Source organism: Notechis scutatus, chromosome 6, assembly GCF_049901735.1.
Source record: "Notechis scutatus isolate UNSWTSFEM ecotype Mainland chromosome 6, rNotScu1.2, whole genome shotgun sequence".
In the NCBI taxonomy this organism is placed as follows: domain Eukaryota; kingdom Metazoa; phylum Chordata; class Lepidosauria; order Squamata; family Elapidae; genus Notechis; species Notechis scutatus.
This window is the reverse complement of record NC_142014.1, coordinates 82,371,840-82,384,721: the sequence shown is the minus strand read 5'-3', so window position 1 is coordinate 82,384,721 and position 12,882 is coordinate 82,371,840. Positions and strand designations below refer to the sequence as shown.

Below are 12,882 nucleotides of genomic sequence, written 5' to 3'. Positions count from 1 at the left end.
AGGAAGAAAGGAAAAGGAAGGAAAAGGAAGGGAGGGAGGGAGAGGAAGGAAGGAAAAGGAAAGAAAGAAAAGGAAGGAAGGAAAAGGAAGGAAGGAAGGAAAAGGAAGGGAGGGAGGCAGAGGGAGGGAGGAAGAAAAAGGAAGGGAGGGAGGGAGAGGGAGGAAGGAAGGAAAAGGAAGGAAAAGGAAGGGAGGAAGGGAGAGGGAGGAAGGAAGGGAAGGAGATGAGAATGAGAGGGAGGGGAGGAGGGAGGGAGGGAGTGGGGAGGAATGTAGGGGAGGAAAGGAAAGGGAAAAGTGGAAGAAAGGGAGGGTGGGAGGAAAAGGAAAGAAGAAAGAAAGGTAGGAAGGAGATGGGAATGAGAGGGAGGGGGAAGGAAGGAAGGAGGGGAGGGGAGGAAAGGACAGACTAAACAGAGGTATCAATAGGCATCACAGGGATCCTCACCCGTGTCTGGGGGGGGGGTCTGTGTGGCCCCCTTACCTTGCTGAAGGCGCTCTCGGCAGACCCCAGCAGCCGGGCGTGCTCATGGCTGGGCGGCATGGCAATGCTGGTCTCCAGAGACTGCGCATACTCCTCCGACTCCCACCTGGGGGGGCAAAGAGGCCTAGGTATCAGGGCCCTGTCCCTGAGGCCAACGGTGGGGCCCTGGCCTCCCCCACACACACACAACCTGCTGCTCCCCAGAGGCCTGAACACCCCTCCCCAGAGACCCCAAAGCACCCCCTCCCCCCTCTCACCAATCAGCCTCGGAAACGCCTCCCTTGGGCCGAGACCACCAGGGAGCAGATAAGGGTCTGCAGGGCTGGGAAAGGGGTCGCAACAAGATCGGTCCCTCCACCCATCGAGTCAACGGAATTGATCCGCCCGCTTGGCCGAGGGTTCCCAGAGCAGAGGGAGCGGAGTCCCTCAGGAGCGGGTTCCCTGGAACAGCCAGGAGGGAGCGGAGGGAAGGAGGGGGGGAGAGTCCCCCTCCAACAATACCGCGGATCTGCTCCTGGGCTGCAGAGGAAGCCTCCTCGGCCGCCAGCCGCCTCTCCCGCTCCTCCTGCAGCAGCTGCTGGAGCTGGCTCAGGCCCTGCCTGGCGAGGCTTTGCTGCTGCTTGGCCTCCGACAGCCTGGAAATGGAAGGAGAGACCCCGTGAGGGAGATGGGGGGGGGGGGTGCAGGTGGGGGGCTGGATGGACCCTGACTCTTCAAAGGGAAGCAGGCCAGGCCTGGACGTCCCCGGGATCAGCTCGGGGATCAGAGGCAGGAGGGAAGAGATCCACCGGTTGGGTAACTACCAGCCGGGCTGGAAGGAGGAGTCAAGCAGGGAAGTAGCCTTCGATCCTTGCATAGCTGTGGTCAACTCGTAAAGCATTCCTAGGCCTGTTTTCGAGTTGCCATACACAGGGGGGGGCGGGGGGGAATCCGGAGGAGCAGTACGGCAGTTTACAATCAGAAGTACTGTTAGGGATAACATTGGTTACCTAACTTAGTTTGGTTAAAATAATAATATATAAACTATGTTAGTGAGTTTAAGTGTATGTATCACTTTAAACTGTAAACCAAGTTTTTGGGTGCGGTTGTAAAATCACCATAAGAGGGAGCAAGAGAGCTCACTGTTTGCCTGGCTTTTACTGGAATGCTGACAATGATGAATTGATGGTGATAACTGCGTGTTTGCTGAGAGAAGAAAAGGGGTTTGATTTTTCTTCATATCTCTCTGACTGCTAAAGAGATATATCACTGGACTGATTGATTGTAAGTTTAATGAACTCTTTTTCGACACTGGACTTTGCAAACTGATTAACCCCCGGACTGACTGAACTTAGTGTATGACATATGGACCGTTTGACTATGCTATAACTCTTGCTGGAATAAAAACTATTTAACTTGCACAGTGTACCTGTCTTACTGAGTGTAAGCTACTACAACGTTTTGTCTCACATATCTGCCTGCCTGCTAGACTGCCGTTGCACGTTCTGCTAGGGTGTATATCCCTAACAAGTACCTACCACCCTGATCTTAAAAAGAGGATCTTTTGCCCTTGAAAATCCTCAGTTGGAGAATGTGATTGATGACACCCAGCCCGTGAACTCTGCTTCATTGGAGAATCTGATTTATGACACACCCAGGGGGGAGGGGGGAAAACAGGGTCTCACAGGCGACTGTGAATTACATATCCCGGAGTTGGATTCAACTGGGATAATGCTGACATGTTGCTCCTAATAAATCTTTTGAGGGTTTTTTGAAGCTGGGCTCGAGGCTCATGATTTAAACAGGGCAATCGCCGGAACCCTGACAAGCTGCGAGAGGAGTAAGTCTGAAGCCACCCCCAAACTATCGCCCATGGAGCCTTATTTGCTGGTTCCCAGGGGAAGGCAAGACATCCGGGGAGATTCTTGTAAATGCAGGCAGTCCCCGACTTAGGACCACAACTGAGTGCAACCTTTCTATGGTTAAGTGGGGCATGAATTCTGCCCCATTCTTACGACCTTTTTCACATTTGTTAAGTGAATCACACTTCAGGGTGTCATGCCCTTGTTGCCGTCTGACTCTGAGGGGGAGATTGAGCAGCTGACAGGGAGTGGGAGTGTGGCTCCGGTGGCTGTGGAAGATATGGGGGAAGGGCACAGTCCGGCTGGACACTCAGAGGAAGACCCAGAGCCATCCCCTCTTCATCCTAGGGCATGCGGGGAGGAACGGAGAGGGAGCAACATGGCTTACGGGAGAAAAAAGGGCCCTGATCCCTTTCATTAGTTTTGGCTGGGAGAACAGGATATAAGTGGGGTGTTTGCACACGGCTCCTTGCTGGAAGCAAAGCGTGCATTATCTTGGTCGAGCCTTATCTGGGTTTTGGCGTCCTCCCAACTGTGGGTGCTGTGTTATCCTTTGAAAGCCTGCAATTGATCATCCTGGCCTGCTGTGTTAATTACTTCAGTGTGGTTTGTGTTGGTTTTTTAATTTCTAATTATCTTTACTTTGGGTTCGGACTGCATTTCTTCCCTTCATAGATTGTTTTTGGAAGAGTTTGATATCCAGCCGAGGATAACTGGACATTGGGGGCCAAGTTGGAAGCATTAAAGGGAATTTATTCTACTTTTGTGACTTGGTTATTTTTGTGTCACACCCCTCTGGGTCATCCCACAGGGGTTAACTTAAGTCACAGGGTTGTTCAGCTGGATCTGGCTTCCCTCGTTGGCTTCGCTGGCCGGAAGGTCATGAAAGGGGATCGATCGCGTGACCCCAGGGATGCTGCGACCGTCATAGATACAAGCCAGTTGCCAAACCTCTGACTTTTGATCGCGGGACCCTTGCGGGATGCTACTAGAGTGGTGTGTAACACGGCCATAAGTCCCTTTTTCCAGTGCCGTGGTCGCTTTCGAACGGTTGCTAAAAAGAACTGTTGTAAGTCAGGGACTGCCTGGATAGGCCGAGGCCAATAAAACTGCTTGGTTCAGCTATTAGTAAGCGGACCCGTTTCCTTGCACCCGATACCTCTGTTGGGGTCCCACCTGGGGGAGCTGGAGGAGAGGCTCCCGAGGTCAGTGGAAAATTGGGGTGAAGGGGAACTGGTGGCCCAGGAGCCCGCACACATTTCACTTGCCCGCCACACTCACTGCGTCTGAAGTTCCTGCAGCTCCCGCGCGTTGGTCTCGTCCTTTTCCTGGGGGGCTCCGGGGGCGGCATCGGTCAGGAGGGGGCCCTAGGGTAGAAACCCGGCATAAAGATGGGGCTCCCAGTGTGCCGCCCACCCACCCATCTGCTCTCTGCTCCTTCTGCCTTCACCGTCCGCCGGTGTCAAGCCCAAACTCGACCGGAGGGGGGGGGCAGCTTGCGCCAGGCAACCTGGACCACCAGATGTGCTCACCGCATGAGGCAGAAAATGATGGCCCCTCCCCCATGTGCAAAGCAGCTGGTCTCTCTCTCTTTGGGGGTCACAAGGTGGAATGTGGTTGCGCCATGAGAGGGGGGCCCCAGACCTTCTCCCTTCTTTGGGGGACCCCAGACTCCTCTCTCCAGGATCCAGGCTCTGCCCTCCTGACCCAGTGGAACACGTAGGGGCCATGAGATGGGAGACCCAGATCTCTTCTCTCTCTCTCTCTGGGACCCCAGACCCCTTCTCTCTCTCTCCTCTCTCTCTCTTGGGAGCCACAGACTCTCTCTCTCTCTCTCTCTCTCTCTCTGCTCTCTCTCCTCGGACCCAAGTGGAACACGTAGGGGCCATGAGATGGGGGACCCCAGATCTCTTCTCTCTCTCTCTCGGACCCCAGACGCCTTCTCTCTCTCTCTCTCTCTCTCTTGGGAGCCACAGACCCCCTCTCTCTCTCTCTGGACCCCAGACCCCTTCTCTCTCTCTCTCTCTCTCTTGGGAGCCATAGACCCTCCTCTCTCTCCCTCTCTCTCTCTCTCTCTCTCTCTCTCGGACCCCAGACCCCTTCCTCTCTCTCTCTCTCTCTCTCTCTTGGGAGCCATAGACCCTCTCTCTCTCTCTCTCTCGGACCCCAGACCCCTTCTCTCTCTCTCTCCTCTCTCTCTTGGGAGCCATAGACCTCCCCCTCTCTCTCTCTCTCTCGACCCCAGACCCCCTTCTCTCTCTCTCTCTCTCTTGGGGACCCCCTCCATAGACCCTTCTCTTCTCCCCTCTCTCTCTCTCTCGGACCCCAGACCCCGACCTTCTCTCTCTCTCTCTCTCTCTTGGGAGCCACAGGGGTGGCAGGAGCAGAGACCTGGATCCTGGAGGCTGCCTCCCCGCTCTGCCCCTCCTGACCCGGGTGGAACGCGGTTGGGCCCGGAGATAGGGGACCCCAGACCCTCTTCCCTGGCCTTACCGTGGCCTTCGCCGGACCCTGCCACTCCTGCAGCTGCTTTTCGAGAGCCGCGCAACGGGACAGGGCCTCGCTGTGCTGCTGGTGACTCTCGCGGAGGCTGCGGCTGCTTCCCCGGAGTTGGAGGGTGAGCGCGTTCTTCTCTTCGAAGACCTGAGAGAGCTGGAGAGATGAGCCAGAGGATGAGGCTGGGGGGAGAGGGGAGGTCTCCTCAAGAGCCCACCAACCCCCACCGTGGGAAGCCATCATCGTGTCCCCAAGGGAGGCCTGAGAGTAGCTAGCTAGATTCACAGGTGTCTGTGATGATATTGGCGGCGTTGGGCTGGATTTAGTGCGATCCCCGCTCAACCGATGGAGGCCCTCGACAAACCATGGCTAAAATGTCAGAGTATATTCACGAACTGGAACAGAGCCAATGAATAGGTCAGCCAACGAGGACTGTTTGGAAGCTGCCTGCCTCAGCCTGCTTCTCCCCATTTCCCTCCAAAGCAACAAAGCCGCCCCCTCGATCTCCGTCGGCTCCAGTTCCAGCTCCTCTTCCCCCAGAGTTTCAGGCTCCGACACAAGTCTTCAAGCTGCCAAGTTTGGAGACCCTTGACTCAAGAGCACAATGCAAGCCCAACATCCAGAAGGTGCTTGACCACCACCAGAGGTCGGACAGGAGATAGCCAGCTTCTCAGGAAGGACACCCTCTCTCCCTAGTTAACCACCTGGAGAAGCTCTCGCTGCCGCAGCGAAGGACGCCCCCAGGTCTCTGCCCCACCTTGTTGTTCAGCTGCTGGATGCGTAGCTCCTTCTGATGCAGGTGCTTCAAGCTGTTCCCAAGCTGGACCTGGAGGTCCTCCATGGATACCATCTGGCCAGATGTGTCTCTGCCAGAGCCGGCCGTCCCCGAAGACCCCTGTGGAAAGGCCCAGTCACATTTTGTCCAGCAAAAATCCTCCCACCATCCATTCTGGCCTGGGAGGATTCGTAAGCGGCTTCCAAACCTTCTCAAGACAACACAGAATGATGGGAGTTGTGGTCCAGAGGCCAAACAAACGTGAGACAGATGCCGAGAGCATGTATAAAAATGGGGGGAGGGGATGTGTGTTTTGAGGAAGGGTCATTAAGGGTGTGCTTAATCCATTTGATGGTTTAGCCTTTATGCGAACAAGTCAGCCCAGCCCCTTTGGTGTGACGTTCACGCAAAATACGGTTAAAAAAAGAAACCTAAACTTTAGCATCCTAGATAAATATACAGGTGTAATAATCTTGCAAAACGTGTTCTTAAGACAACGGGAGCATAAAGGGGAAAAGATTAACAAAAATTGTCAGAGTATATTCAGGAACTGAAATAGAGCTTGGTAACAAGGTCCGCCAATGAATAGGCATAAGCAACTAAGTCAGCCAATGAAGGCCATTTGGAAACTGAAACTAGAAGTAGCCTAGGCGTGGCTCTGCAGCTCCGTTGAGCTCTGAGTCCGTCTATTGAAAGAGAAATTAACTTGCTTGCTCGTCTGCTGAAGTTGAGTCACTTGTAACAGGTCTACGTCTGTCTGAGTTTGCTCCATGTTGGAGAAATCTACAACTGGTATTGTAAAATATACTTAGTATGTTTATAAAGATGTTAAGTGAAGCCTCAGCCATCTGTGTTTTTTTATTTTTCTGGCACTAAATTTACACTGCAAAACTCTGAACACAAATTTAATGTAGGGTCAATTGTTACTGAAAGTATTCTGCACTGAACAGCCGCAGGGTCAGGAGAAGGAAATATCCGAAACCTGAGAAATGCTACAGAATAAAAACAGAAGGAATCCACGAGGGAGATCTTGCAGGTATATATAATATATAATATATAATATAAAATGATATATAATATATAATATAATATAAAATGATATATAAAATATAATATAAAATATAAAATAATATAAAATGTAAAACAATATAAAACATAAAATAAAAAATAATATAAAATATGAAGTAATATAAAATATAAAAACAAAATGAAATACGGACCAAGTCACTCACCTGGGCGCTGCTGCCGGGGGGGCTCTGCCACCTGCCCTCCTCCCAACCTGCCTTTTCTTCCCTGCAAAAAAAAGCCCCCAAAGTGTGAAAGTCACTGGGAGAAAAACTTGATTCACTTAACAACTGCGATGATGATTTACTGAACAAATCGGGTTGCAAAGTCAGGAATGTCTCCGTTCACAACCGCCTTGCTTAGAAGCAAGACGTTCCTGTCCCCCCCCGAGGGAGGGAGGTGCTCAGTCGAAGGGTCTACCTGCACGGCCGCATGGCCTCACCTGAGTTGCCGGAGCTCCCGCTCCACGGAGGCCCTCTGCTGCTCCACCTTCGCCTGGAAGACCCCCTCCTGCTGCTCCACCTCTTGCTGCTTCTGCTGGAGCTGGGCCTTCAAGCGGGAGATCTCGGCCGTGTCCACCTCCACCCGCTGCTGCAGGTTCTTCAGCTCCACCAGCTGGAGGACAAGGAGAGGAGAACCTGCCGGTCAAGACTCCCAATGGGACCGACCGCTTCTCCAAAGCAGGTTAAGGGGGGGCGGGGTCAGGGATTCCCCCCACAAAAGATTCCGACATCAACGGGAGAGAATTATCGGTAGCCTCTTGGGATTGAACTGAAGGCGCCCTGGTGCTCTTGGAGGTTTCCTCGCAGGCGTTGTTTTCATGACCCAACTAGGTAGCATCATCAGAGCTGGCGCTGAAGGTGCTCCCTGGTGGACCTCCAAGGACCCCATAAAACAGTGGCCCCCAACCTTTTTTGTTGCCGCGGCCCGGTACTGGCATCACAAAATCATCCGCGACCCGGTACCGGCATCAGCACGCATGGCAAGGCGAGCCGAGCGACCGGCCAGCCAGCTGTCCCCCGCTTCTCCCCGCCACCTTCAACTCCTCCTTTGTACCTGTGTCAATGGGCTTCGCGACGGCTTTGGGATGGTCGCCGCTCGCCTTGCCTTGGGTGCTGAAAGAATCCTCGCGCCTTAGTTTCGCTCGCCGCCCCCTCGATGAAACTAAGGCGCGAGAATTCTTTCAGCACCCAAACGCCGCTTTCTACCCGGAAAAGCTCACCGGAAGCACTTTTTCATCAAAACAAGATGGCGGCGCCCAGCAAACCAGCGGCCCGGTAGAAATTTTTCCACGGACCGCTACCGGTCCGGGGACCGGTGGTTGGGGACCCCTGCCATAAAACATCTCCACAAAAGGTTGCAGGAATTGGGTATGTCTACTCTACTGAAGAGAAGGATTAGGGGCGACATAGAACAGGGATAGCACTGAAAGAGCGCTAACAATGATATACATCGCATAACAACATCGTAACAATATCACACATCTTAACGAGGATAACAATACACCTGATAGCAGGGTTCCAATATTTGAGGGGCTGCCGCAGAGAGGAAGGGGTCAACCTATTCTTCAAAGCCCCTGAAGGCAGGTGAAAGGAGCAACAGATGGAAACTAGTCAAGGATAGAAGCAACCTGGGATTAAGGAGAAATTTCCTAACAGGGAGAACAATTAACCAGTGGAACAGCTTGCCACTGGAAGTTGTGAATGTCCATCCCTGGAAGTTTTTAAGTAGAGATTGGACAACCATTTGTCTGAAGCGGTGTAGGTTTTCCTGCTTCAGCTGGGGGTCGGACTAGCAGACCACCAGGGTCCCTTCTGACTTGGCTACTCTGCCCACACCGCAGAGATGCAAGACTTACCAGCCGGTCTCGGTCGTTCTGGAGGGACAAGAGTGCCTTCTTGAGGTTGGACGTTTCGGCAAGACTCGGAGACACACTGGCGGCCGACTGCAGCTTCACCTCCTCCACCTTGCGGCTTCTGTCCAGCTCGCCCAACAGACGGTCTCGGTCAGCCTGCAGGCTGGCCATGGCCTGGGAGAAGGCCTTCACTTGGCCAGAGGCCCCCTCCAGCTCCGACGAGAAGCGAGCGAGCTGAGAATCTTTGGACCGAAGCTGCTGGTTGAGTTTCTCCAGCGTCTCCGAGGAGCCCTTCTCTTCCGCCGAGCCTCGGAGGGCGGCGAGCTGGGCGGTCAGGCTGTCCCTCTCCTTCTCCAGGGTGGCGCACGCCTCCTGAGCGTGGAGCTTCTCCCGCTGGAGGCTTTGGACCAGCTGCCTCTGCTCTTCCAGGTCGGCCGCGCATTTCTTCTCCAGGGCACGCCGTTCTTCGTGCAACTGGTCCCAGCTGTCTTGGAGGGAACTCATGGCCTTCTTGAATGACTGGATTTGGGCCTTCAAATCCTGGTTCTCTTCCGTGACCCCCAGGAGGCTCTGCTCCATCCGCAGGAGGTCCTTGGCCAGCTCCGCCACCCGTTCTTCAGCAGTCTCGGTCTCATTCCGCAGAAGTCCAGTGTCGTGATGGAAGCTCTTGAGCTCCTTCTTCATCTTGGCTTCCGCGTCCTGCAGCTTCTGGCGGAGACCAGCCAGCTCCTCTTCAAGGCCCGCCACCTGCTGGTTTGCCAGCGACAGCTGCCCACCCAACCTCTGGATTTCGTCCACCTTCTCTTGCAACTGCAGCTGGAGCTCCCACAGGGAGCCCCCTTCCCGCAGGACCAGCATCTCGTCCTGCAACTGGGAGAGGGAACCCTCCAGAGCCTTCCCTTCCTGGCCCAGATGCTGCTTCTCCAGCTGCAGGGCCTCCACGGCTCGCTGTAGGTTTGCCGAACGAAGCTCAGACTCCCGCAGCTGGCCTTCCACGCCCGCCTTCTCCTTCTCCAGGGCCTGGATCCGGTCGAGCTGGGTCTTCAGCATCTGCTTCTGCTGAGTGTCCTTGATGGAGATGACTTGATTCAGGTCTTCGCGATAGCGTATCAATTCGGCGTCCAACTTGGCATTCTCCGCGTGCAAGTCGTCCATCTGGCCGTGGAGGCTCCGAAGTTGCTCCTTCAGGGAATTGTTCTCGGCGGCCGCTTCCTGGATGAGCTGATCCTTCTCTAAAATGGCAGCCAGGTGACGTTGTTCCAGCTGCCGATAGTCCTCTAGGACCCTGTCCCGGTCATCCTGAAGGGAAGACATGGATTTGGTGAAGGCATCTAGCTGAGCTTTGTGCTGCTTGCTCTCTTCGTGGACCTTTCTCAGCTTCTCCACGAGACCCTTCACTTTCTCCTGAGCTTTTGCCTTATCAGCCTCCAGGGCCACCTTCTGGGCTTCAACCTTGGCCACCTGGTTTTCCAAGTCCTTCCGGTCTTCCTGGTGCAGCTCTTGGGCTTCTAACAGGGCTTCAGCTACAGCCTCTTCCTTGGCAGCCACAAGAGCGACAATCTTCTGCTCCTTGTCGCTCATCTCGTTGTGCAGTCTATCCGTCAGCTCCTTGGAAGCCCCCAGATCAGCCTCCAGCTGCTCCAGACTCAGCCTGCAGTCCTGAAGACTGGCCTCGTGCCTCTTCGCCGTCTCGGACATCTCAAGGCGTGCCCGGTCGCAGTCTTCAAAGGAGGCCCGAAGATCAGCCAGCTGCTTTCTCAGAGACCCGAGTTCTGCCCCTTGCTGAAGGACCTGGCTCTGGGAGTTGCTCAGCAGCCGCTGGACCTCTTCCAGCCGGAGTCCAAGTCTCTGCTTCTCCTCCTGGAGCAACCCAACTTCTTCTTGGTGGTGCTGGAGCTCCATCTGGGCACGGGACTCTTGCGCGGATTGGCTGCGTTCCAAGCTGCAAGCAGAAAGGGCAGAATCTGACAGAGCCCTGTAGACGTTCCTGTTCTGACCCAGCTCCCCAAACATGACAAACCCTCTGAAGTGAACTCAGATTTCTTGATTAGGAGCCCCGGCAAAAAAAAATAAAGTTTCTCTCTCACCGCAGTCTAACAAATCTGTCAGGGAGAGGAATAGTTCTCTGCCACCTCTAGTTCGTCTCCAGCCCCTGCCTTTTATCCCCAGAGCTAGGAAGGGGGTTCGTTAGCAGCGGTGGCTCTCTGTCCCGAGGACCAGCCCATAGATTTCCACTGCTCTCCTCTCCTCTGCCTTCTGCACATCCACACGTCAGGCACTGGACCCGGCTGTTCCTCCTCTTCCTCACCAGCCACCTCCACACCTGGGGTCTGTTGACTCTCCATCGGAGGGCTGACGGACGGCCCAGGCTCTGCCTCTGACTCTCTCTCTCTGCCAGCTCCATTTCCTCTTCCCCCTTGGATCTCCCAGGCTGCCTTCATGCTGGCCCTGACTCCCACGCCTCCTCCTCCTCCTCCTCCTGATTCGGCTGCTGGAGGGGTCAGCGACTGACAGGCCACAACACTTCCTTTCATTTTTCCTCACTATGCCGTCCTTCCAAACCAGCCACCCAAAATGCTAACGGAGTTCTCTGCTACTGGCAGAACCTTAGAAGGGTTCTGGGAAATATTCCCATGAAGTCAGGATGGAGACTGGGCCGTATTTAACGGCCAGGCGTGAGGGAATGTAGAGGATGGACCAATGGTCAGTCAGAAAAGAAACAAACTTCTAGATCTGCTGACCCTTGACAGGGAGAAAATGTCTCCTCCCAAGGATGGAATGGGCTCCCCAGGGCAGTTTCAAAGAATGGGTTGGACTGTTCCTGGTTCACAAAGCTTTAAGGTGAAGCAGGACCTTCTCCAATATGGTTGGGTTGGGTCTTGGGTGACCCAGAGACTTTCTGCCAAGTCTCTACCTACTAATAGAACCGTTGTAGCTCAGGGTTGAATTGTGAGGTCTTTGGTGCTCTCTGAGCACAGGGTTTTCTTGCAGGCATCTCATGATCCAGCTAAGTAACATCACCAGTGCTAGAAAGAAGTGGGATTTGTGGAGAGGAGGAAGTGGATTATGGGGTTCTTGGTGTTCTCTGAAGTTTGGTAGTTTTTTTTTTTTTTTGCAGGCGTTTCATGGCCCAACTAGATAACATCGTCAGCGCTAGAAGCTTGTAGCTGACGATATTACCTAGCTGGGTCGTGAAACATCTGCAAGAAAGCCAACAAGCTCCAAGAGCACCCAGGACCCCACAGTCCTTCTCTTTCTCCTCCAGTCCTCAACACCACTTCCTTCTAGCGCTGATGATGTTACCTAGTTGGGTCATGAAACATCTGCTAGAAAATAACCAAGGTCAGAGAGCACCAAGCACTCTCTCTCTATCTACTCCTTGATCCTTATCTAGCCAGAGGGCTTCACGCCAAGGAGGAACTGGATGCTCCTTCTCTGCAAAGGGTTTCTCTACATCTCCAAGCCTTGACCCCCATGACCTGAGACACCTTGGTGGCTTCAGCATCAGAGACACCTTCATAGGGGCAAAACAGCATTACGGTGAACGGTGCTACAGAGAAGGACCAGCAGAAAATCTGCTTCCAAGAGGATAATCTCAAATCCAACCTCCATGAAAAAAGGAAAGTCCTACACTTAGGCAAGAAAAACCAACAGGACGCTTACAGACTGGGTGAAACCGGGCTCAAAAGCAGGAACTGGGAGAGGGATCTTGGAGTCTTAGTGGACAACCAGCTAAATAGGAGCCAGCCGTGTGCAGCAGCAGCCAAAAAGGCCAACGCAATCCTAAGTTGCATAAACAGAGGGATACAATCGAGATCAAGGGAGATACTACTACCACTCTATAAAGCCTTAGTAAGACCACACCTAGAGTCCTGCATCCAGTTTTGATCACCACACTATAAAAAAGAGGTTGAGACTCTAGAAAGAGTGCAGAGAAGAGCAACCAGGATGATTAGGGGACTGGAGGCTAAAACATACAATGAACGGTTGCAGGAACTGGGCCTGGCTAAGTCTAGTAAAAAGAAGGACCAGGGGAGACAGGAGAGCATCTTCCAATATTTCAGGGGCTGCCCCAGAGAGGAGGAGGGGGTCAAGCTATTCTCCAAAATACCTGAAGGCCAGACAAGGAATAGTGGATGGAAACTGAACAAGGAGGATTCAACCTGGAAATAAGGAGAAACTTTCTGACAGGGAGAACAATCCACCCAGGGAACAGAAGTTGTGGGAGCTTCATCCCTGGAGGCTTTCATGAAGAGACTGGACTAGCATCTGTTAGAAATGGCGTAGGGTCTCCTGCTTGGGTAGGGGGTTGGACTAGATGACCTACAAGGTCCCTTCCAACTCTGATTATCTGTTCTCTGTTATC

The 12,882-nt window shown here is 53.6% G+C and overlaps 1 protein-coding gene across 1 annotated transcript in view; it reads right to left on the bottom strand.

The window, feature by feature from the left end:
* Nucleotides 1–12,882, bottom strand: part of LOC113428112 (golgin subfamily B member 1-like) — a 38,645-nt gene that overhangs the window by 2,020 nt on the left and 23,743 nt on the right. Inside the window, 8 exon segments of the mRNA XM_087968988.1 lie at nucleotides 485–593; nucleotides 988–1,119; nucleotides 3,607–3,692; nucleotides 4,819–4,977; nucleotides 5,579–5,716; nucleotides 6,829–6,889; nucleotides 7,104–7,276; nucleotides 8,520–10,458. Coding sequence (XP_087825114.1) covers nucleotides 485–593; nucleotides 988–1,119; nucleotides 3,607–3,692; nucleotides 4,819–4,977; nucleotides 5,579–5,716; nucleotides 6,829–6,889; nucleotides 7,104–7,276; nucleotides 8,520–10,458 — 2,797 coding nt within the window.